This window comes from Gobio gobio (assembly GCF_949357685.1).
Source record: "Gobio gobio genome assembly, chromosome: 8".
Lineage (NCBI taxonomy): Eukaryota > Metazoa > Chordata > Actinopteri > Cypriniformes > Gobionidae > Gobio > Gobio gobio.
This window is the reverse complement of record NC_137114.1, coordinates 20,632,661-20,655,921: the sequence shown is the minus strand read 5'-3', so window position 1 is coordinate 20,655,921 and position 23,261 is coordinate 20,632,661. Positions and strand designations below refer to the sequence as shown.

The 23,261-nt window shown below is 39.7% G+C and overlaps 2 protein-coding genes across 4 annotated transcripts; one reads left to right on the top strand and one right to left on the bottom strand.

Annotated features, from left to right (window-relative positions):
* The first annotated feature begins 4,995 nt into the window (after positions 1–4,995).
* Positions 4,996–7,813, top strand: LOC307130226 (sialic acid-binding Ig-like lectin 14). Of its 2 annotated transcripts, none has more exons than XM_079823185.1 (7): positions 4,996–5,305; positions 5,637–5,682; positions 5,864–6,244; positions 6,417–6,713; positions 6,790–6,889; positions 7,136–7,174; positions 7,470–7,813. In XM_079823185.1, exons 2-7 carry the CDS (start codon positions 5,643–5,645, stop codon positions 7,489–7,491), a joined length of 879 nt encoding a protein of 292 aa, XP_079679311.1. In that variant the 5' UTR covers positions 4,996–5,305; positions 5,637–5,642; the 3' UTR covers positions 7,492–7,813. The 2 variants fall into 2 exon arrangements, with proteins under 2 accessions (XP_079679311.1, XP_079679312.1); XM_079823186.1 differs by having other exon boundaries at positions 4,998–5,066.
* Positions 7,814–11,914: 4,101 nt separating this feature from the next.
* On the bottom strand, positions 11,915–15,116 carry LOC307130131 (uncharacterized protein). 2 transcript variants are annotated; one of them, XM_079823026.1, is made up of 9 exons: positions 14,948–15,116; positions 14,594–14,719; positions 14,407–14,487; positions 14,152–14,208; positions 13,344–13,409; positions 13,040–13,242; positions 12,622–12,781; positions 12,325–12,416; positions 11,915–12,241 (listed from the first exon to the last, which is right to left on the bottom strand). In XM_079823026.1, the coding sequence occupies exons 2-9, from the start codon at positions 14,679–14,681 to the stop codon at positions 12,095–12,097; spliced, it is 894 nt and encodes a 297-aa protein (XP_079679152.1). In that variant the 5' UTR covers positions 14,682–14,719; positions 14,948–15,116; the 3' UTR covers positions 11,915–12,094. The 2 variants fall into 2 exon arrangements, with proteins under 2 accessions (XP_079679152.1, XP_079679153.1); XM_079823027.1 differs by having other exon boundaries at positions 13,344–13,406.
* Between the last annotated feature and the right edge of the window lie 8,145 nt (positions 15,117–23,261).

The window sequence follows — 23,261 nt, the reverse complement described above, 5'->3', positions numbered from 1 at the left end:
TGCTTTAATGCTGGCACACTGCCTACAGAGAAAAAGCTCTTTTTGTGACTCATATGGGTCGCCGTGAAAATGGCGTTTGTGTACAGGCGAGCACGCTTGCTTGCGGGCTCGTTGGCTGTGAATGTGGCGTTCTCAGCCGCCTTGAAGGGAGCTGGGGAACGTTTTAGAAGAGAGCGAGGCGGTGCACCGGCCGAAGCGGGCACTATCCGCCTTCTCTTCATACCTCTGGCTAGGACGGCTTCGGAGGCTCAGGTTTCGACACATTGCTGGGTCGTGGACCTCGACGCTCCGGCGGTCTGCTGCGGCTCGTAGAGCGGGAACGCTGTCCGGGCTTGGAAGCCGCGTGAGGCTGGAGAGCTGAAGGCGGCGCCTTGGTGGGCTGGGCTGGTCCGGCTTTAGCGTGACGGCTAGCGGAGGAGCTGGAACGCTTAGGCAGGAAATGTCGCATTGCCTGCGAAGCCTTCTGTGCTTCAGTGAAGCGCTCCGTGAACCCAACCACGGCGGGACCTAATTAATCCTGAAGGCAAAATGGGCGCGATATCCTTTTTTCTGAGCGCCATCGACTACCGAGAGCGCTGGAGAAAAGGAGGATTTGCCGCGAGAAGAAAATGGCACCTTCCACGATTTTGTTAGCTCCTCGTGGACTTCTGGGAAGAAGGGAGCGGGTCTTTGAGCGGTCGGTTGACGGCGGTTTTCGAAAAACCACTCATCCAGTCGGCTTCTCGTGGGCTCCTCGGGCTGAGACCAGTCAATGCCGAGGTCGTCCACGGCCTTGGTGAGCAAGCGCATAAGCTCAGCGTCGACTGAGGTTATAACGCCGCTAGCCGTCCGCGTCGAAGTGGCGTGCTCCGAGGCGGCATCCGACCACCCGCTTCCGGATGCAGCAAGGGAAAGGCTGTCATCCTCTTCCTCCTCCGGTCCGCCGAAGGAAACAGCAGCAGCCGCCATGCGAGGGGAGTTGTGCTGTTCCTCGACGAACAACACGGGCGATGGCGAGGCACGCGGGGACATGCCCGGCGTGTGCTCGTCAGAGCGCTCCGGTGGCCTCTGTTCGCGACGTTTTTTCTTCCGTGGCTCGAGAGGCTGGGAGCAAGGGCAGGATCCGAGTCGAAGCTGGCGAGCCGAGCCCGAAGGGTCTGCAGCGTCAGCTCGTTGCACTCCGGGCAGCCGCCCTGGTTGAGTGCAGCCTGCGTGTGGTCTCGTCCGAGACATGACACGCAGATGATGTGCCGATCCTCGTCCGCGATAAAACCTCTGAACAAGGCGCAGGAACGAGACATTTGAAACAACGTCTCGGCTCTCACAGTAAGGTATTGAAAGGATATAGTGCCGGATGGCGCAGCTGGAAGGCAGGCTGAAGGCGGAGAATCCGATGTCCTCAGGCTGCAGTGTTCCGCTGGGTGCGTGTCGACGGCAGGCTTCGATCCAGAGCTCAACGATTGCAAGTCGCTGAAGAAGAATTAATCTGACTAACCTTGCGAGAGTGGGTCTTATATACCCTTGGCTATGCAAATTCTGTTGCCCCTTGTGGCGGGAATTTGGAAGGACCTGATTGGTCCGTCTCGCCCCACGGTCTCGCTATAGGTTGCTGCAGTTGCAGCGGCACAGCCAATCATCACGCAGCTCCTTCCTGCTGAGAGTTGTGCAGCTGCACTGCGTATAAAAGGTATTTTTGGATAAAAATTTGCTTCAATATCTCGAGGAAAGGAATTCCCCCCATAGCGTTTTAGCAAAACGCAATACGAGAGTACTCTCGTAAGGGAAACAGTGTCTTCACTTTTATCTTTTTACACATTAATTTCTCACATATAAGTTAATGAGGAAAGGAAAAACCAAAAGAAAACAGCAACAACAGACTAGCATGTTGACTACTTGAACATACATTTTGCTCTCCTTTCTTTCTGGCCAGCAAATTACTCAATGACTCTCTGATTAAAGTCAGTCATCTCAGTAGTGTCATGACGTTTGCATTGTTCAGTTAGTTATTTAAGGTCTCTTAACTTACCCCCGTTGTTGTCCACAAAACTTCAGTACCGACATTTAGAAATAAAAGACAGGGAAAGCAATAAAGGGCATTGCTAACAACACATCCAGCCAGCCACCTACGTTTCTCATAACAAGCGCGTGTGAAGCTCCGAGTGCAGCTGCGTCCTCTGTCACTGGCCGGCTGCTGGATTTGTAAATCGCGTTGGTCCGGTTCGGGATCCTTTTTTTTCTTCCAACGAATGCCTTGTGAAAGAATTTGGTTTAACTGCTGCCATCTCTACGAAAGTGATCATCCTAAAGGTTTTGGCGGAGTCGGAGTGACGGTGTCGCCCGTGCACTTTCGCTTTAGTGGCCAAGAACGGAAAGTTGAATGACAGGTGACGAGAACCAATCAGATTGGATAAAATAACACGCATCCAATTCTGATTCGCCAGGGACGCAGCGACCTGCGTCTGGAGGAGGATCTTTAAGAACCAATTAGAGACCAGCTTCAGGTCACATACTGCATGTATATTTTTGGACTCATATAGACATCCATTTGTCCGCGTCCCTCGCGCATGAAACCGCATGAAACATATTGAAGAACATAAAATAGTTAACTGATCAAAGCCAGTTTTTATTAAATGCTGAGGCTCTTACTAACAGCCAGCACATCGTATGAGTAAACTATTTTATTTTTATTTCAGTATACATGTATATTTTTGGAATTTTGATGGGGGCGGTGCCCCAGCGCCCTCTATTGACCAGCCGCCACTGCTCGAAAGCGAGCCAAGACCGTTCCATTTACGATCACTAAACGATGTCGCTATGTCAGTTCATCTCGTTCTCACAAAGTACAAAGTTCAATGAAGCTGCTAACAATGCACAATAAATATCTTACTTACGATTCGTGTCTACACTTTGTTTGTTTTTTCATGAGAGGTTTTGCGAGCCTGTCACCGCTGCAGAATGTTGTAAATGGATACATTTGACGTTCTACAGACAAAAATATGCACTAGAGCATTTGCCAATATACTATTACAGTATCAACTGAGAGTGCTTTTGCTTGCATTTGAGGGTGCTTAGACAGAGATGCAAAAATGGCCATTTGCAGACAATCTCGGACACTATAGCTTCCACACTTCGAACACACTTCCGACATATTTGCTGCATTTAGAAGCGCGTGCGCGCCTTTAAATTTATTCTGTCTTTTCACTTATTCAATATTTGCTATTTTCGGCCGAATAATTTCGGTTGCTGCACATTCGGTGCTTCCCTAATTCCACATTTCATTTGGTAACATTAGGCAACTTTGATTTATGTTGTTTAATGTTTGATGATTGCGTTATTTTGCGTGAGCAATCTTCTATCACTTGTTTCAGCTTCCATGTAAAACTATGTTAAAGTATAGTATTCAATAGGCTACTCAATCAAAAGATTAAACACAAATACAAGCCAAGTATACTTTGAATACTTAATTATACTTTTAGGTATATCTCTACAAGTAGCCTAGGCTACAGGCCAAATAAACTTATCTGTTATAAGTCAAGTATACTTAAGTGCAATTTTAAGTATAGGGGGAGAGCAGGACACAACGCTTTTTGACTGTCTCAGTTTGTGTAAATCCACTTGGGGTTCAGAGTATTTATTGTTTCCCACATTACTTGCACACGACACGTCTAGTACAATTATGTGGTTTTGTTTCATTAATACAGTGTATACTTTTTTCTTGATTTACCCCGAAAGAATGGAAGTGAAAAATGTGACAACATGCCCCATGGGGTACATTGTAACATGTGGTGGTGGGGCACATTGTAATATGACCATATGACAGCTTAAAATGTTATCTGATATAATAAAAAAAACATATACAAGACAAACTAAAATAGTTTGTCAACAAAATACAATTATTAACTTTTTAAAATAAAAGAATGGCAAATTAAAAATAATCATTAAAAATAAAGCATTTTTGAGTTTGACTGCAAAAACATCGCTAAATACAGCTATACAGCATAGTTCAAAACATAATAATGAATAATTTCTGAACATTAACTCTCAGTCATTATTCACCCTTTTCTCATGGTTTCTCAAAAGTATTCATAAAAGTATAGAATATAATGGCATATTTCTAATAGGGGTTCATTGTAACGCAGTGCTACAACACCCCACCTGCACAACTGCAGCTCGTGTCTTCTGCTGGTTAGATCAGCATTAAATAACTTTCTCAACTGTTAAATAACAGATATAAGATTAAAATAATAGCGGATTTGTCTTATTTTAAATCAACACAAAAAACAGAGATGAAAACTAACTTAAGTGAGAAATTTACTTTTGCTATGGTTAAATATGTTCAGTATCTTCCAGAGATTTTTTAATTTTGCCGCTATTTTTTCTCTAAATAATGTTGATATGGCAACTAGTAAATACACAAATTTTCGTCATTCTGGCATGTGTGGAAAGGGTTAAAACATGCGCGTTACAACTAACCCCGCGTTGCCCCGCGCTCCCATAGGCTATAGAGTATATTTCTGAAAAGTATATTTAATGTAGACTACTAGCATATACTTTATTAATTTTAGTTTATAGCCTAGGCTACTAACAGAACATGAGTAAACTTATTTTTCGTAAGGGGATGACAGAGATTAAGAATTCATTTCTGTGGAAGTCACATTATACCAGTCTGGAAGATGCCACTGCATTAATTGGCCTAGCACTGACAAGCAAATGCTAATTTTGGAAAATGATTTTAGCCTTAAATATATGTAAGATATTAAGTCATTTATTTTTTCTAAAATAATAATTAGGCCCATATGGGGCCCAATTCCAAAAGTATTCCTGAGCTTCCCAGTGGTGAATGCACGACTTGAGAGGGCTGTCGTCCAAGTATAACTAGAAAACTCATATGATAGCACGGGAAGGCAGCATAAATCTAATTTCAAGAGGTCTTGATATTCTCCACTAGGAGTCAGTACACTCAATGCTTTATGGATTGTTCTCCTCCACAAAGGCAGGGTTGCACTTACCAGTTCTGCACTGAAAATTGTTCCTGCTCAGGTTCCAGTGCTGATGGCAGATGGCAGTAACGAATGTGATTTCCTCTCGTAAGATTTAGTTTTGGCTCACCGCAGTCTTTTTTTGACAGGAGCTACTTTCCAATGCTCGCCTGTTCACGTCCTCGAAAGGGACTTTGTGTTTTGGGACATCCTTAGAGCTTTCCATTTCTCCAAATATTTCTGTTACAGTCATTTTCATTTGCGATAAATTCACTTTTGGTTTCGGCTTTGATTTCTGACGACGTGGTCACTATAGTGTCATATATATATTTTTTTTTGATTCAACGGTAAGTCCGCTAGTCAGGAATGCGAAAAGCCCGCAGACCACGTTAATACAAAATAGGCTAACTTATTTTAATTTGAGCCTGATTTGTGAAAACTTTCTTTATCGCATGTTGTCGTGTGTCGGTGTTTCTCACTGCTCTGCTGATCCCACTTGCATCAATAAAATACCTATCAAAATTGTTAACTCCTGCACTCTCAGGTCCTATATGAACACTATAATTGAAGCCTATCCAGTGCCTTATACAAGATTTTTCTAGGCTATTTGTGCAAAGAAATTGGTAAAATTTTTGACCATTTCTTGTGTTCTTGTGCTCTACACTTTCTCGAGTCCAGTCCAGCATGGGTGTACGGGCACTCGTTCTTCTCTGCTGGCTTCACGGTTTGATTTTAACTTTCTAAATATTATGAATAAATAATTAATTATTAAAATATTAGTGTTAATTAAATTATTAGTTTTACTTGTCATAATTGTATGCCAGATCGGTATATATATATATATATATATGGCTACAGTTTTTTTAATTAACTGATTCACTGATTTTATTATTATTATTTTTCAGTTCTTTGCGCTGTCGTGTTTGGTGATGTTTGGAAGGTGGAAGTAGAGTCTGCAATGGAGGCTCTGGTCTCATCTTGTGTCGTGTTGCCCTGTTCATTCAAATACCCTGTTACAGTACAGCCCTCCAGTCGTATTAAAGGCATGTGGCACATGAAGGACAGATGGGACGATTTCATCTACCACAATGATCCTACAAAGGTTCTAGACAATTTCAAGGGTCGTACAAGACTGGTTGGGTCACTGGGTAGTTTAAACTGCTCCTTGGAGATTGATGAAATCAAAGACCACGACAACGGCCCGTATTGTTTCAGGGTGGAATTAGAGACGTCTAAAACAGACAAGTTCTCCTTTGTGGGTAACTGCGTGACAATTAAGATGATTGGTAAGTTTGCTTTTGAGCTGTCAACCTGTAATTACTACAGCTTAATAGGGTCCAAAACAAGAACACAGGCAAAAAAAAAAAATTGGAAAGAGTCCAAATTATGATTTTGTGACGTTTTTTTTTGCTTTTATTTACCAAGTTAAAAATATGCTTTGTCATTTAAAATATATAGAGAAAGCATCAAAACCTGAGCTGCTGGGTGAGAATTCTGTGCAAGAGGGTCAACCTACAGTCTTCAAATGCTCTGTCCGGCACACCTGTCCGTCCCATCAGCCCACTCTCAGCTGGAGCCATATTGGAAAAATCTTCATAAGCTACAAGGACATTGGACATGGAACATGGGAAGCAGAGTCTCATCTTACCTTCACCCCAACGCAAGAGGATGATCACGGCTCTGTCACATGCACAGTCAAGTACCACGGGAGCGTCCTGGGCGAAATGGAAGCCACTCACACAATCTTTGTGAAAAGTATAACAATAAAACTGTTTTGTGTAAATATTGTTATAAGTGATCATTTTAAGTAATTAAGTATTTATGTTACCAGAACAAGCAAATCTGAGCCACATCCTCATACCAACCATATCTGGTCTTGGAGCCGCTCTTTTGGTTGGAATACCGTGTTTCTTCATTGTCAAGAGATACAAGTGAGTCTGGATCTGATTTTAAAATAAATAACAATGAGTAATATTATAGAACACACCCCTAAGAATGGTTCACACTGCTAATGAATGAAAATAATAAAAAATAAAAATAACTAATTTGATGTAAAATTGATAATTTATTTAACAAATATTGCACTGATATGTGAGCAATGAGCATTTGTGAATGCATTGCGACATTCTGGTATCTTTCAATATGATTTTGTTTTAAATCACTCAAATCTTTCACAGGAAGCGCATTGCAGATCTCCAGTCCAGAAATTACAATGGGTGAGTAAATCATATATTTGCGTTTAGGTCAGTAGTTTTAAATCTACTTGAGAAAATGATTGTGCCTCAGTCTTTCTTTTTGATTATTTTTTTAAAAGTTTGCTGGCTTTGAATCCATGTCTGTGAAATTTGTCATCATCTAGTGTACCCTTAAAAGGTGTCAAAAGTCATCAAAAGTTTTAAAATGCATGCAAATTATAAACTTTCATTATGACGAACTGCAATGCTACGTGAGCATGACCGTGATAGAGATGATAATCAGAACCAAACAGATGTTTGTTTTTGTTTTTGGCAGAGCATCCCAGGCAGAGCTGTAAAGGCTCCACCTTGGAAAGCTGGGTGGGGAGAATTTTAGTAATTTTACTTTGAAACTTTACAGACATATTCTGAGGAAACTTTTAATATAAAATATTAAAGGGACCTATCATGACCTATCAAATTCAGATTTGATCACAGGAATAAATTACATTTTAAAATAATTTCTTGTAATTTGTAATATTTCACAATATTACTGTTTTTACTGTATTTTTTTATTAAATAAATGCAGCATTGGTGAACATACAAGACTTCTTTTAAAAACATCAAGAAACTGTAATGTTTCCAAACTTTATATATATATATATATATATATATATATATATATATATATATATATATATATATATATATATATATATATATATATATATATATATATATATATATATATATATATATATATATACGCTCATATGTTACTTTATACCTGTTTAATAAACACTAATGTCTCCTGTATACTTAGGAAATATAAGAAAAATATATAACAACTTTAAAATTTGATGTTTTCAAAATTAAAGTAAAGTTTAATGTTGTGTGGGCATTACAATTAGAATAATATTTTTTCAATATAAATTGTATTTGTATTATTTGAATTATCCGAATTTCATTTGTATTATGAACACTGTATGCTTGTATTCTTTTTGTGTATTTGTAATCAAAGCCTATAACAGCAGAAGATACTTTTTTATCATTAAATGTGACATTCAAACAGTCAGAAGCTGTTGTGTGTTACTTATCCTGAGGGGCTGTTTACTTTACACAACAGCATTTCAACAAAAACCTGTCCATTCATTTACACGACAACAACGTTTTGGGTGCCTGAAAATGCAATCTTTTGAAAACACGTATTTTAACGCTACCGTTATCGTTTCAGTGTAAACTAAAAAAGTGAATTTGTGAAAACGGTGACGTCATGGATATTACTTGTTTAGTCTGTAGGGGTGTAGTTTCTTTACAAAGGGACATCGCCAACTACTCTGACATACAGAATACAGTGTATATTATGGAGTTGGTCCACCCTTTGCAGCTATAACAGCTTCAAATCTTCTGGGAAAGCTTTCCACAAGGTTTAGGCTGCCGCACTCAACATCCTCTTTATTTTCTTTTACAGCTTGCACACGGAGGGTTCACAAAAGTCACGTAACAAAAACACATAACCATAGCATCCCAGCTAACAAAAAGTTGTTGTCAGAACGTTTTTTTAACAGTCCCTTTAAGTTATGAAAACGTTATTTGGGAATGTTTTGTACACGTTGAAAACGTCCAGTTTTCCAATTTTTTTGTGCGAACATTCCATTCAATTATTTTGAAAACATTACGAAAACGTTATTACGGAATGTTCTTTAAATGTTTAAAATGTGCGTTTTCTTCATGTATTAAGAACTTTTTTTCTTGGTTTATGTGAACGTTGCAGAAACATTCCATTCTATCATCTTGAAAACGTTGTGAAAACGTTATTACGGAATGTTCTTTAAATGTTTAAAATGTCCAGTTTTTTAATGTATTAACCCATTTAATCCCACATTTTTCCCAGACACAAAAATATCCAAATCATGTGTCATTAGTATCCCTTTGAAACAATCAATCATAATTTTTTGAAATTTTCATGGAAAAGTGTGTGAAAAAGTGTGTTTTATGATCGGTACAATTGTGACCTGTGGGATACTGTTGTATCAACCATTGGACAGACTGAATATAGGTCTATTTGACCTGTGCAGTGTGTTTGTGAGTGTGTTTCTGTCTCTCTCTCTCTCTCTGTGTGTGTGTGTGTGTGTGCGTGTGTGTGTGTGTGTGTGTGTGTGTGGACTGGTAATCCCTACGTTATGGGGACAAAATGTCCCCACAAAGATGGCAATGTCCGAAATCCTCGTCCTTGTGGGGACATTTTTAGGTCCCCATGACCTAAAAATGTCCCCACAAGGACGAGGATTTCGGACATTTAGGTCCCCATGACCTAAATCCCCATGATTTAGGTCCCCATGACCTAAAAATGGGTCCAAAACATCTTATAAATCAGACTAAGTGATGTTTTTTGAAAATGTAAAAATGCAGAATGTCTCCTGTGATGGGCAGGTTTAGGGGCAGGGGCAGTGTGTGTGTGTGTGATGGGCAGGTTTAGGGGCAGTGTGTGTGTGTGTGTGTGTGTGTGTGTGAGTGTGTGTGTGTGTGTGTGTGTGTGTGTGTGTGTGTGTGTGTGTGTGTGTGTGTGTGTGTGTGTGTGTGTGTGTGTGTGTGTGTGTGTGTGTGTGTGTGTGTGTGTGTGTGTGATGGGTAGGTTTAGGGGCAGGGGCAGTGTAGGGGGATAGAATATACAGTATGTACGGTATAAAAACCATTGCGCCCATGGAAAGTCCCCATAAAACATGAAAACCCAACGTGTGTGTGTGTGTGTGTGTGTGTGCGCGCGTAAGAGTGTATAAAATCCTTATATCAAAGGCTAGTTATTATCTAAATGCTCTCTCATTGTAGTGTGAATATTTTACATATAAGCCTTATACTATCGGCTAGCAATATGAATACTGGGAGCAGCGTTACGAATATTGAGTTTAAGACAAAAAACAACAATCATCAATGTATTTCAACATTGTAACTTTAGTGCAACATTATATTTGAAAACGTTCATTTTTAGTGCAAAATTGATTTGAACAATTTTTAATGCAGTATGCATTGAACACACTGAACATGAAGGTAGCCTAAACATTTAGGATAGAGGTAGCCGGCTGAACATGCTTTCAAGTATAGGCCAACACTGACTGACTGAACAACAAAATAAAATAGGTTGTAGATCAAAGAGCAAAGCAATGCCTTGAATGACAAAAAAATAAAATTTTCCTGGAACATTTAGGAAATTTTGATGGGGGTTCCAAAGTACTGTTTGTTTGTAACTGTATGCAACCACGTGTGCGTGTACGCGTGTGTGTGTGTGCATGCTTGTGAACTCTATGTCCGACTTTCTCTTTTCCTTTTCTACACTCCATGGTACAGCTTGAAGCACTCAATGTGCAGTGGTACTTTGCATTTCTCACATGCATAGGTAGTGCGTTTCTCACAATGGCGACATCTCTGGAACCGGTGCATTGTGTTAGCTAGCTAGTCTTCCTGGGGTCCGTGTGTGTGTGCATGTGTGTGTGGTGTACGTGTGTGTGCCTACCTGTAATTGCGTGTGTGTGTGTGTGACGGTGTGCGTGTGTGTGCCTACCTGTAATTGCGTGTGTGTGTGTGTGTGTGTGCATGTGTGTGTGTGTGTGTGTGTGTGTGTGCCTACCTGCATGCGTGTGTGTGGAAAGTTTAGTAGAATTAGTTAGCTAGCTAGTCTTTGTGTGTGTGTGTGTGTGTGTGTGTGTGTGTGTGTGTGTGTGTGTGTGTGTGTGTGTGTGTGTGTGTGTGGACAGTTGCAGTAGGTAGGAAGTTAGGTGGCAGCAGAATTAGCTAGCAGAATTAGCTAGCTAGCTAGTCTTCCTTGGGTCCGTGTGCATGTGTGTGTGTGTTTCTGTGTGTGTGTGTCTGTGTGAATTAGGTAGAAAGTTAGATAGCAGCAGAAAGTAAGGTAGAACAGTTAGCCTATGTGTATTAGCATGTAGATACAATGGGTTATCCCACCGGTCACTATTGTTGCCGGTGACATGTTTGTGAGTTCTATGACCACATTAAACAAAGTTGAGTAATTGCAAATGCATATATCAATACTAGACACCTTAAACATGATGTGTACCAAAAATCTATGTTCCATCCTTATGTTAACATACTTTACTAATCTTTTCTTTGGGAGCTTTCTTGCTGCCATCCTCTTCTCTTGACGCAAACAGGAAGTAAACAGCTCTGGTCATGTGACAATTTACAGTAAACATGCAACACTGCACATATTTCATTGAGACCCTTTATAATTTCAATATCTGCTGGAAATGCATTGATAGATCATTCAGTAAAATTTTTATAGCCTTAGAAATTAAAAAAAATTTTACGGTCACTATTGTGACCGGTGGGATTAAATGGTTTAAATCTCATGGTTTATGTGAACGTTACAGAAACATTCCATTCTATCATCTTGAAAACATTATGAAAACGTTATTAGTTAATGTTCTTTAAATGTTTAAAATGTGCGTTTTTTCCATGTATTAATAAAGTTTTTTCTTGGTTTATGTGAACGTTATATAAACATTCCATTCTATCATCTTGAAAACGTTATTAGTTAATGTTCTTTAAATGTTTAAAATGTGTTTTTTCCATGTATTAATAACGTTTTTTCTTGGTTAATGTGAATGTTATAGAAACATTCCATTCTATCATCTTGAAAACGTTATGAAAACATTATTTCTGGATGTTTTTTAAATATTCAAAATGTCCAGATTTTCCATAATGTGTTTTTCCTAGGTTTATGGCAACGTTAAAGGAACATTAAATTATGTCATCTTGAGAATGCTTGCCATGGGAATTTTTTTTAATAAACAAATATCAATTCAAACTATAACATTTGATAAAACATTACTACTTATATTTGTCAACACCAAAAACTGTAAGACAAACATTTTTCATATTTTAATATATTTTCAATTGTATTACTGTAACATACATCTAAATGAAAACAATATCATAACTGATATCTCATTTTACATACTTAAACAATACACAAACTGAAACATTCCAAATTATATAACAAAATACTTTGTGTGTAAAACTTAAAAATAATGAAGTGTGTTGTGTGTCCTCGTTCCCAGAAGTCTCTGCTTGAAGTGACACTGATTGTGGCATCTATAGAAACAAAACATAGTATTAGTATATCATTTGCATTGTTTTCTTTCTTTATTTATTTTTACAAACTACAAAAGCCTTACCTTATCTCTGTGTGGTGCAAACTTCAGTGTTTCTGAAATGAAGCCCTCAATACCTTTTTCCAGCACCTTGGGGTGTGTTCGACGACAGGCATCTTAAAATCCAGTAAAGATACACAAAACCCAAACGTGTTACTGTTACTTGCAATAAATGATGACTAAGCATACAGTACGTACAATACACTGTTAATTTTCTCAATACCTCTATGCAGTCTTTGGACTAGCTTGCTCTGAAAGAGTTTGACTTCAGCAACTTTCTATAAAATGTTTGGTATAAGAAACAACTGAGAAACAACTCACAGATAATGACATTACATATTTCCAGTTTCTGGAAACTCTTCTTGCCTTTGCGGCCTTTTAGACTATATTGGGCCCATAGAGCATTCGTCCCAAGTCTTCGAAGTAGTCTTCTGACCGACTCCCCAGGCATGTTGCCGCCCTTTAGGCTCAGCCAATCGATCTAAAAATAAATGTAATGCTAGATTATGCTGCACAGCAATAACTAACAGCAATATCTGAACCAAGAAAAATAAAACTGTGTGCATAATTACATCAAATAATATAGAAAACACAGGGTTGCTTAGGTGCTTGGTTTGTTGTGCTATGCATAGCCCACTACACCACTCCACCTCACCAAAGACCACACACAGATGGAGTTACAACAATGCATATGACACTGTGTTCCAAGTGCAAACTCTAACAACCTTAAAATACTAACCACTCTCTTTGTGTATGCTGCATCTTTTAACTTTGTGTACAAATCTTGCAGTTCCTCTGGTGTGTTACAGGACTTTTCAAGGATTTCTGGTCCTTCGGATGTTTTAGAACACATCATTGTCCTTAGAAGGCGTTCAATGTTTTGGAGTCTCTCATCAACTTGATTGAGACGAAGGAGTACAGCCTGCTCAAACTTTGATGACTCTGGATACCATACACTCCATTAATCTCATAGACAACACAAAATGACTGTTTATGTAATGAATGCCATACTGTTACAAACAGAAGTGTTTTGGTACACTTACCTTGACTTGCCACAGATTTCCTCTCTGTATTGTGGTCTTCAGGTGGATTGCTCATGCAAAACTCTGCTTTAAATTTTTTTTTAACAATAAGTAAATGATAAGTTACACCAGAACATTTTAATTATGCAGGCCTAATATGTTAAATTACCATCACTGTCTTGTTGGGTTGTGACCAATGCCTGGTTGTCAATTAGATTTCCTGATAAACCCAAAGCATAATTTAGAAAATACATATGCAAGTTTCACATGACCCATTGGAACACTATGCCGAGAGCTGTTTTTTATGCTTAACATGGCCATGACTCTCTACCACTGCCTTCAACCCGTTGCTGATGTTAATGGCAGGACTCCTCAAGGAGAAGCCTATTTTAAGCAATGCAAAAACATTAATGAAAATAACATTACTGCTGATTTTGTAGGCTTCATTATATGTTAAATTACTATTACCATTCTGTAGGGAAGAAATATTCTTAGTATTTATCTAATTAATTGTATTATTATTTGTCTTTTTGAATATCTGATTTCCAGGTAGACCTAAGGTATACAACTCAATCAGCAATATTCAAGATAGGTTGACTATCAAGAATCAGCCCACTAACATTTGCAAATTTGATAGACATTTTTGTCTAAAGCAACTGCATTCACAAATAACACGTATTGGGAATCCTTGTGTTTCCCAAATCATACTCAAGACCTTTAGCATTGGTCATGCCATGCTCTACCAGCTAAGCTACAGGAATGTACTAGAAATATATTCCTTAGGCTTCAAGGTATTATTTCCCAATTTATAATTAAAAGACTGACTGACTTGTCTCATTTGACTCCGCAGTCTTGAGCGCTGAAAAATATTTTGCAGATGGAATAACTAGAAAAGAAAATGAAGGATAGCCACAGTTACTTGATAAGTCACATAATAATGGATTACAATATGATTACCTAATACAATGCCAGGTTATATGTATAGAATTACTCTTATGTGCACAATTATATGTGGTGTTCTCTTAGTCATGGAATTATTTAATATAAAAAGCAAACTAATAACCATTGTACAAACATTACTCACAGGAAGGTTTGCTTGAGATCAATTTTGTCCCTGAAAATCTCTCAGGTCCTTTCCTTTTAATCAGTTCATCATCCTCGTCATCTACGAAAAATAAATCGATTTTTATATTTTGAGATATATTAAAAAGAAACAACAGCAGGCCTTTCGTAATGACAACACTCTTGTCTCGTCAAGTTATTAAACTCACCATCATCAACATCTTCTCTGTAACGTGTGGGTTTACAGATAAGTCTTCGAGTAGGCTCGTCTTCACTCTCCAAATTTGATGAAAACATGGCATGCTGAACTTTTCGCTTGGCTTCGGCATATGTCTCTGTTATGAAAATATGTACAGTATTACGTTATTTAAAAAAATGCTCTGCCCTCAAACATTTTTGATGGTTTATTCCCCACAGACAGCATCATAGTGTCTCTCAGCAAGGCTATTAATAACCAAACTGGAATTAATTTCAATACATCTGCTAAATAAGCATGTGCTTACACTTTTGTAAATCTCATTCAGATTTATCCTACATATAACATTATATGCTAAAATGCATACCTGCATATCCAAGAACAGACACTCTGTATCGTGACCAGGTTTCCTTGTCTGGAATTTTTTCTTTCTTTACTTTAACTGACACGTTTTTGCCTGGCCAATAGCAGAAAACAGCCTGCCACCAAAGAAACAGATGCCTTTAACATTAAAGACTCCAAATGCTAAATACATCAACTACAAAAGGTGTGCTTAAAAAAAATTCTAATTAAAACTATGCAAATCTCATTGTTACACATGAGTTGCCAAGTATGAAGAAAAAAAATGACAACTTAATTACAAATTAAGCAAGTGTAGATGTGTACAAGACAGTTTTAAACAGTAATCCCTTTAACTTTTTTTGGTGATGCAAAATCTATGTTTTATGCAGAGAAGACATCATTCCTAACATACTTTGAACCCAAACTTTGAGAACATTGACATAAGACATTATCAAAAGTTAATACCTCTTGTGTTTTTTCTAGCCATGTTGAAGGCACTGTATCCACTGTGTTGTCTTCAAATTTTATAACAGAAAAGCAGTCCTGTGACCTAAAAGGCACACACATAAATGTAATAACTTAAAAATAAATAAAATTAAAATCAGCTTACAAGTGAACACTTACCATACTTTGGATAGCTGACTTGAGTTCAGATTATAAAGAGTATACAGAGTAATAATAATAATAAAATAAAATAACACCCATTCTTCCGCCACAAGGCAAGGTAGACTTGTGAAAGTATAAAAATGCAAAACAAAAAATAAGGCAGGACAGGCATGTCACAATGTACAACCAATGTATAGGGAAAGCTTTTTTTTTCTTTATTCAGTCCAAAAGCTAATAAAAGACTGACTATACCTAAAATAGAAAGTAATATGCACAAATACATTTCACAAAATGTGTGGACAGGCAAACATGTTAAATGTCAGTTTTACAGTGTATGTAAAACTGTGAGAAAAATTACATCACCGTTATCCTCTACCACAAACGCCTTTCTGTCTAGCAACTTTAAAGACAGCTTTTTCATTCTTGTGTGGTTAATGTGGCCTTTATAAATGCCAATAAGCCTGGAATCACAAGGCTCTATAAACAGTGGCTCCAGGTGGTCATAGACACAACAAAGCATGCTCCCATGCTCTCCCTCTGCATATTGTACAACCTCACTGCATTCCACATCACTAAGAGCAAAAATGTTGTCTGGTCTCCGAGTTCTGAGAGTGGTAGACAGTTTTGGTGTTTCTTTTACCCATCTGTCCATTTCACCAAGCCGTCTGACAATTTGTGAAAGAGGACTTCTACCAGAACGAACCAGCCTTTTAAGCTGGTACAAGTAGCTCTCAAATCTGAAGGCACTGCACTCATCAAGACTGCCATAGTGGTTAGCATCAGATGCAAGGTGTACTAGCGAGTGTACGTTATAAACCAAAAAACTCACTACCATACAGTAGTTCACCTTGTTTTACAAAAAATGTCAGCAGTTCTTCAGCATACAAGTTACATTTCTTGGCAAGGGACACAGTCGCGTGGTTATGACGCAATCGTTGGCCTATGTTTTACAAAAACAGCTTCAACGGGGCGATAGTGTAAGATACAAGGTAATGGAGCCTTTTATACATTGTTGTGTTTGTTTAGAAATAAACAATGGACGAATGGAGTCTTTAAACGCCTCAGATGTAAAGATATTCACTGTCAAAGTGAGGCCAAAATGAATGGGAGTCAATGGGATGCTAACAGCAGGTGATGGCTTGGTGCACTTGCGCTTCCTTGGCTGTGGTTGTCTAGTGGTTAGCGAACAGACATGTGTATTCTGCCGACCCGTGTTCAAGAAAAAAAAAAAGTCTGTGGGAAACAAAACCTGACGATCCATTCACAATGCAACATTTTCTCCAACCAATATGCCTATATAGGTCGTTTGTCACTTCCCTGAAATAGGACCTATAGGAACCTTTACTAAAGTTAAGCCCCTATCGACAACAGGACACATGCATTTTATCTGCGTCACTTTTACACATTTAGGTTTAGGGATGGGTTGAGTGTAGTCGTTAATAAAAAACAAATTCTAAATGTTTACGAAAAGTCCACACATTGCGTTTAAATGAACACGCATTTTGATTGGTAATATTTTTAATGACAACAGACTGTCATTATTTTTACTCCAGCTAGAGGGCCCATGTAAATATAGGTCTTATATAACAATTTTTTTTCCAGTAATACAGTGGTTATTGACATAACCTTTAAAGTACAGAAAATGTAAAATAAGATAACTACACACAATCTTACATCTTATATAAAATAAGATAGCTACACACACTCTGCAATAAATCATGTATTTTATTAACAAAATGTAATTTCTTAGCACAGAATATGCCAGGGCATATATTCTGTGCTAAGAAATTACATTTTGTTAATAAAATATATGATTTATTGCAGAGTGTGTGTAGTTAAAAACCAATCATAAATGTGTCATTAGGACAATATAGGGGGAAAAATAGAATAAAAGTTATTGGTTCTTGTTCAGCAGTGTATTTTATTTTTTAAGTTAAACTTAAAAAATAAAACCTGCAGCCATAATTAAAGAAAGATCAGTAAAATTGATAATTTTATAATATAATAATTTCTGTTCCATTACTTCTAAAATTATGGCATTACAAGAAGGTTATGAGAACATTTTCGCTCAACACTATGAGAACATAAGTCAAGCACAAAAAAACATGATAAAGACGTTACAAGAACGTTGTTGTGAGAACATTCTTGCTCAACATTATGAGAACATCAGTCAAGCACAAATAACATGATAAAGACGTTGCAAGATCAAGGCGTAAAAATAATGGCAGTCTGTTGTCATTAAAAATGTTACCAATCAAAATGCGCACAAATAACATGATAAAGACGTTGCAAGAACGTTGTTGTGAGAACGTTTTCACTCAACATTATGAGAACATCAGTCAAGCACAAATAACATGATAAAGATGTTGCAAGAACGTTGTTGTGAGAACGTTTTCACTGAACATTATGAGAACATCAGTCAAGCACAAATAACATGATAAAGACGTTGCAAGAACGTTGTTGTGAGAACATTCTTGCTCAAAATTATGAGAACATCAGTCAAGCACAAATAACATGATAAAGACGTTGCAAGAACGTTGTTGTGAGAACGTTTTCGCTCAACATTATGAGAACATCAGTCAAGCACAAATAAAATGATAAAGACGTTGCAAGAACGTTGTTGTGAGCAGTGTTGTGCTAGTTACTAAGAAATAGTAACTTGTTACAGTTACTAGTTACTTAATTCAAAAAGTAACTCAATTACTTTGTTGATTACTTACATCAAAAAGTAATGCATTACTGTTAAAAGTAACTTTTTAGTTACCTTTTTAAAGAACGTTCTTTAATGTTCCCATTAATGCCCTTTTATGCGTCATGGTCTATACCAGGGGTGTCCAAAGTTGGTCCTGGAGGGCCACTGTCCTGCAGAGTTTAGCTCCAACTTGCCTCAACACACCTGTCTGGGATTTTCTTGTACGCCTAATAAGACCTTGATTAGCTAGTACAGGTGTGTTTAATTGGGGTTGAAGCTAAACTCTGCAGGACAGTGGCCCTCCAGGATCAGGATTGGACACCCCTGGTCTATACAAACACAAAACTGACTTAAAGTAATTTTTTAACACTTTTATTAAAGTCAGACCAGCACAAACTGAATATATCACAAGGATTTCTGAAATAAATAACAAAACAAGCTGAATAATATATTCAGAATCAAAAAGTAAAGTGGCTTCTGCATCCTGTAGTGGTACACCTAAGCATACATGTTGTGAATTAAGCTTGTGGGTGGATATCATGGCGCGCCGCAGGCGAGCGGGTAAGTCCCCTATAAGAGGGAAAAAAATTAATATATTTTCTGACTTATGCTCCCTGTAGAGGGCTTCGGGGATCGCTGTGGATCGTTGGATATTTCTGTAGGGCCTGTAGTTCCCCTGTTAGGATGGTTAGAACGATCATTATACACCAGTTGCTCGGGCTTCGTGGTGAGCTAGTGTTGCTAGTAGAAAGCCAGCAAAGGATATGAGTCATATTTAAGAGCTGTAACTGCTCGCTGTGTGGAATACAGTTTTTTACCTCCCAGGGTTTAAAAAAAAAAAAAAAAAGAGTATCTCTGGGAAGGCATCGCTCATTCCTGCGGGTATGTAGCGTATTGCTGTGTATTTTCTCCTAGTTTTAAACTGGTAACTGGTAGCCGCCTCGGGGGAAGGCCGTTTGTATCCTCTCTCAGTATACGTTTTTTGAGAATGCAGGATCAGACTACGCTAGAACTACAGTTATCTAGAGCCAGATCTAGTATACGACTGGCACTTCTGCCCAAGTGTCCTTTTGTGTGGTGCAATAGGAGTGGCCCTATCGGGCCTCGGGTATAGATCTAGATTGGCCTAGGCTTTCTAGGGATTACGGAGGTGTCCGTTGAATGCGTTGGCGCCCCGGGTAGCTATTCAATAAGTTAATTAGTTTTTTAATATCCCTAATGTTAGCCTCCTCTCATGTAGAGTCGTCTGGCCAAGGCCCGCCCCCTTCTCTGCGTTCTGGGGTTTTTCACTAGTAATGCAGGTTGGTGCTGTGCAGAATTGATAGCGACTTAGCCAGTGGTCGTGGGGCAGGGTTAGGCCATCTTTCGTTCAAGTACAAAGAGATTGTATGCGTAGCTCAACCCTGCCCTCCAGAGCTAGTTTCTTAAAAAGCCGCCAGTTTTTGGCAGGCTCTGGCCCTGTTTATATGTCCTGGCCAGGTGGCAGTACTCCTCTGATAAGGCAGGGTAGATTTGAGTATCCCACTCCTAGCTCTGTATCATTCTGCATCACTCATGGCTCGAGTTTAGCAGCACTTTGTAACCTTTTCATATATAGGTTTGGTAGTGAGCTCCCTTGAAGCCAGAGCATTGCCATGGCTGACGCCCTTGCAGTAATGGTAGGCTGCTTTAAAGCTAGGTCCTTCATGAGGTGGGTGGCGTACGTGGTACTCCCCCCGCTTAGGGGGTCCAGGGCGTTGTTTCTGCAGAGTACCCTGTCATGAGTAATGTAATTAGGTTCCAGAGCTTGTAGGCGCTGCTGGTAAGACTGCACTGTCATACATTAGGCCCGAAAGTAGGCCGCTGGGATGGATCAGCCCCAGCTTGAGACATTGGGGAAGCCAGTTGGCTGTGAGCAGCCAACTTGGACAGTCTGGGCAGTAGACTCCGGGTCAGGTGGTAGGCCTCAGTAGGCCTCCTTGCGAGTGAGTCTCGACGTTGGGGAGGTTAGCGATTAATAGCTGCAACCTAGATAGGTAGTCAGCCTTGGAAAGTAGGCCTTTTGCAAAGTCGGCCCCTTTTGTATTGCTATATGTGTTTACTCCCCAATGATGTCAGCCTCAAGTAGCAGAATTCCCAACTAATAACCCTTCTTAGTAGTTGGATGTTATCTTGTCAGCCAGCAGAGAAGCTACTGTCAGTCCAGGAGTTATAGCAGCCAGTTTCTCATGCCTGCCACCAGGAAGCCATCCCTGCAGGTCTGCTGTAAGGTAGTAGGCCCCGACAGGCCTCCCTGAAGATGGACTCCACGGACGCCAGTCGCCAGTCGACCGTGACAGTCAGCGTGGAATGCGAGCAGGCAGCAGGCCCCTTCCAGGCCTCCCTGTGGCTCGCCACCAGGTAGTAGGCCTCACCAGGCCTCCCCTGGATGTGAGTTCCTAACGTCCCAAGGGGTGAGCCCCAGGACCAGGATGCCTTCGGCAGCAGACATGTGGGATTACCAGGTAGTAGGCCTCACCAGGCCTCCCTGAAGGTTTGCCATGGGTAGCAGGCCTCAAGCCGGTCCTCCCCTGACGGCACGTCCCAGGGTTTCAGTCATGTGGACTAGCATGGACTGTTGGCAGGTGGTAGGCCTCACTCGGCCTCCCTGAGAGCTTGTTACCAGGCGATAGGCCTCACTAGGCCTCCCTGAGGGGGAATTCCCGAGTCAGGATGCTCGGGCAGCTAGCATAGCCTGCTATTAGGTAGTAGGCCTCTCCAGGCCTCCCTGAGGAGACGAGTTTCTGTTTTCCAGCTACTTTGACAGTTGGCTTCAGCTGCTATCAGGTAGTAGGCCTCACCAGGCCTCCCTTCAGCCGAGTTTCCGAGTTTGGATTCTCGAGCATTTGGCATGTACTGCTATCATATAATAGGCCTTCACTAGGCTTCCCAGAGGGGTTGGGTTCTCAGTTCAGGAACTGTTTACTGGCATAAGCTGACAGCTAGTGGGGACCTTGCTGTCGATATCTGGCCCTTATTCGGCAGCATTTGAGGATTGTCTTACCCTAGAGCGACTGAGGGAATTTAGCCTACAACCTGGCTTACCTACCGGGCAGCCCCTTTTGAAGATCCCCCTCTCTTCGAGGGTCGTCTGTGAGCCCGAAGCTGCCTGGGCCTGATCAGATGGTCGTAGGCCCCTCGCGAGGCCTCCCAATTAGATTAGATTAGATTAGATTAGATTCAACTTTATTGTCATTACACAAGTACAAGTACAAGGCAACGAAATGCAGTTTAGGCCTAACCAGAAGTGCAATAGCAGCAAGTGCAGGATATACAACGTTTGCATAAGTGCAGGACATGGATATGTACTGAATATATATATAAATATATATATAAATAGAGAGATGGTTATTACTATAAACATAATTTACAGGTGAATATGTACAGTGAATAATATACAGATGGTTAATACTATAAACAGAATTTACAGGTGGATATGTACTATGAATATAATATAATATACAGATGGCTATTACTATAAACAGAATTTTACAGATAGAGGTATACAATGATATGTTAGGCTAAAATGAGGAATATGGCAGTGGATTAAGGTAGTGCAATAAAATATGGACAGAAGCTATCCGAAAAAAAGTGTAAAAGTGCAGTGGAAGTGATTGCATATTACAGTTAGAAGTACAGTGCAAAATACAAATGTAAACAGTTGGTACTGTAAACAACAGTCGGCAGTGCAAATGAGCATAATCCAGTTACGGTATGGTAGTGCAAAATGCATAAGTAAACAGTTGTTACTGTTATAAACAGTCGGTAGTGCAAATAACAAAGTGAAGGTGGATGTGAGGTAGGAGAGTTATCAGTATATGAGGGGAGTGGATCAACGGGGGTTTGAGTTCAGTAAGGAGACAGCTCTGGGGAAAAAACTCTTCTTTAGTCTGCTGGTCCTGGTCCGGTGGATCCTGAAACGCCTGCCGGAGGGCAGGAGAGAAAACAGTCTGTGGGCTGGGTGAGAGGAGTCCTTGATAATGCTGCGAGCTCGATGCAGGCAGCGTTTCCTCTGGATGTGCTCGATGGCAGGTAGTGGAGTCCCTGTGATGCGCTGGGCAGTTTTCACCACCCGCTGCAGTGCCTTGCTCTCCGCAACAGAGCAGCTCCCATACCATACTGCCATACAGTTGGTCAGGATGCTTTCTATTGCGCAGCGATAGAAGTTCACCAGGATAGCCGAGGAGAGCTGATTCTTCCTCAGTGTCCTCAGGAAGAAGAGGCGCTGGTGAGCCTTCTTGACCAGGCTGGAGGTGTTGGTCGTCCACGACATGTCCGCCGAGATGTGGATCCCCAGGAACTTGAAACTGGAAACACGTTCAACAGCCATTCCATAGATGTGGATGGTGTCGTGTGTGCCTCTTGACCAGTGTTGGGCACGTTACTTTAACAAAGTAATTAGTTATAGTTACTAGTTACTTCTTACAAATAGTAACTGAGTTAGTAACTGAGTTACATCATTATAAAAGTAACTAATTACCAGGGAAAGTAACTAATGTGTTACTTTTTTTTTCTTCAAATGTTCAAATATGTCAAATAACTTGGATGCCCCCAATATTAAATATGTTAAATGAATGAATTGGACACTAAATAGAATAAATTATTATTATAAAACATTGTACATTAATGTACACTATTGTAATGTTGCTGTGGGACAATGTGAGACACCTATCAAATTCAATATATTATTGTAAATATTATCAGTAGACCTACTATAGAGTACATATTGTGTAAATATTATCAGTAGACCTACTTTAGTGTAAATATTGTGTAAATAGTATCAGTACTTCTTTACTACTCCTCTGGTAGTGGAGCTCACGTTATCACCTGGGTTTTTAGCCACTAATGTTGTGGCTGTGATGACGTGAGGCTTCATTAGAAATAGAATTACTTGCCACCGACGTGGATAGACTCTTTCTCCCTGGGCATAAGCTTCACGTTACATTTATGTAATGTTTATATGTTTATAAACATTCTTACCGTTCACCTCAACGAGGGAAAAGTAGCGCTTATACTTCCAGTT

What these genes read in the sequence shown, in the direction of transcription:
- LOC307130226 (XM_079823185.1), top strand. Translation starts at nt 5,643, where the DNA reads ATGGGTGTACGGGCACTCGTTCTTCTCTGCTGGCTTCACG. An exon ending in TCACACAATCTTTGTGAAAA is followed by an intron (nt 6,714 to 6,789) that starts GTATAACAATAA and finishes TTATGTTACCAG; the next exon opens with AACAAGCAAATCTGAGCCAC. An exon ending in CAGTCCAGAAATTACAATGG is followed by an intron (nt 7,175 to 7,469) that starts GTGAGTAAATCA and finishes TGTTTTTGGCAG; the next exon opens with AGCATCCCAGGCAGAGCTGT.
- LOC307130131 (XM_079823026.1), bottom strand. Translation starts at nt 14,681, where the DNA reads ATGTTTTCATCAAATTTGGAGAGTGAAGACGAGCCTACTCGAAGACTT. An exon ending in CAGAGAAGATGTTGATGATG is followed by an intron (nt 14,488 to 14,593) that starts GTGAGTTTAATA and finishes TATTTTTCGTAG; the next exon opens with ATGACGAGGATGATGAACTG. An exon ending in AATATGTAATGTCATTATCT is followed by an intron (nt 12,417 to 12,621) that starts GTGAGTTGTTTC and finishes CTGGATTTTAAG; the next exon opens with ATGCCTGTCGTCGAACACAC.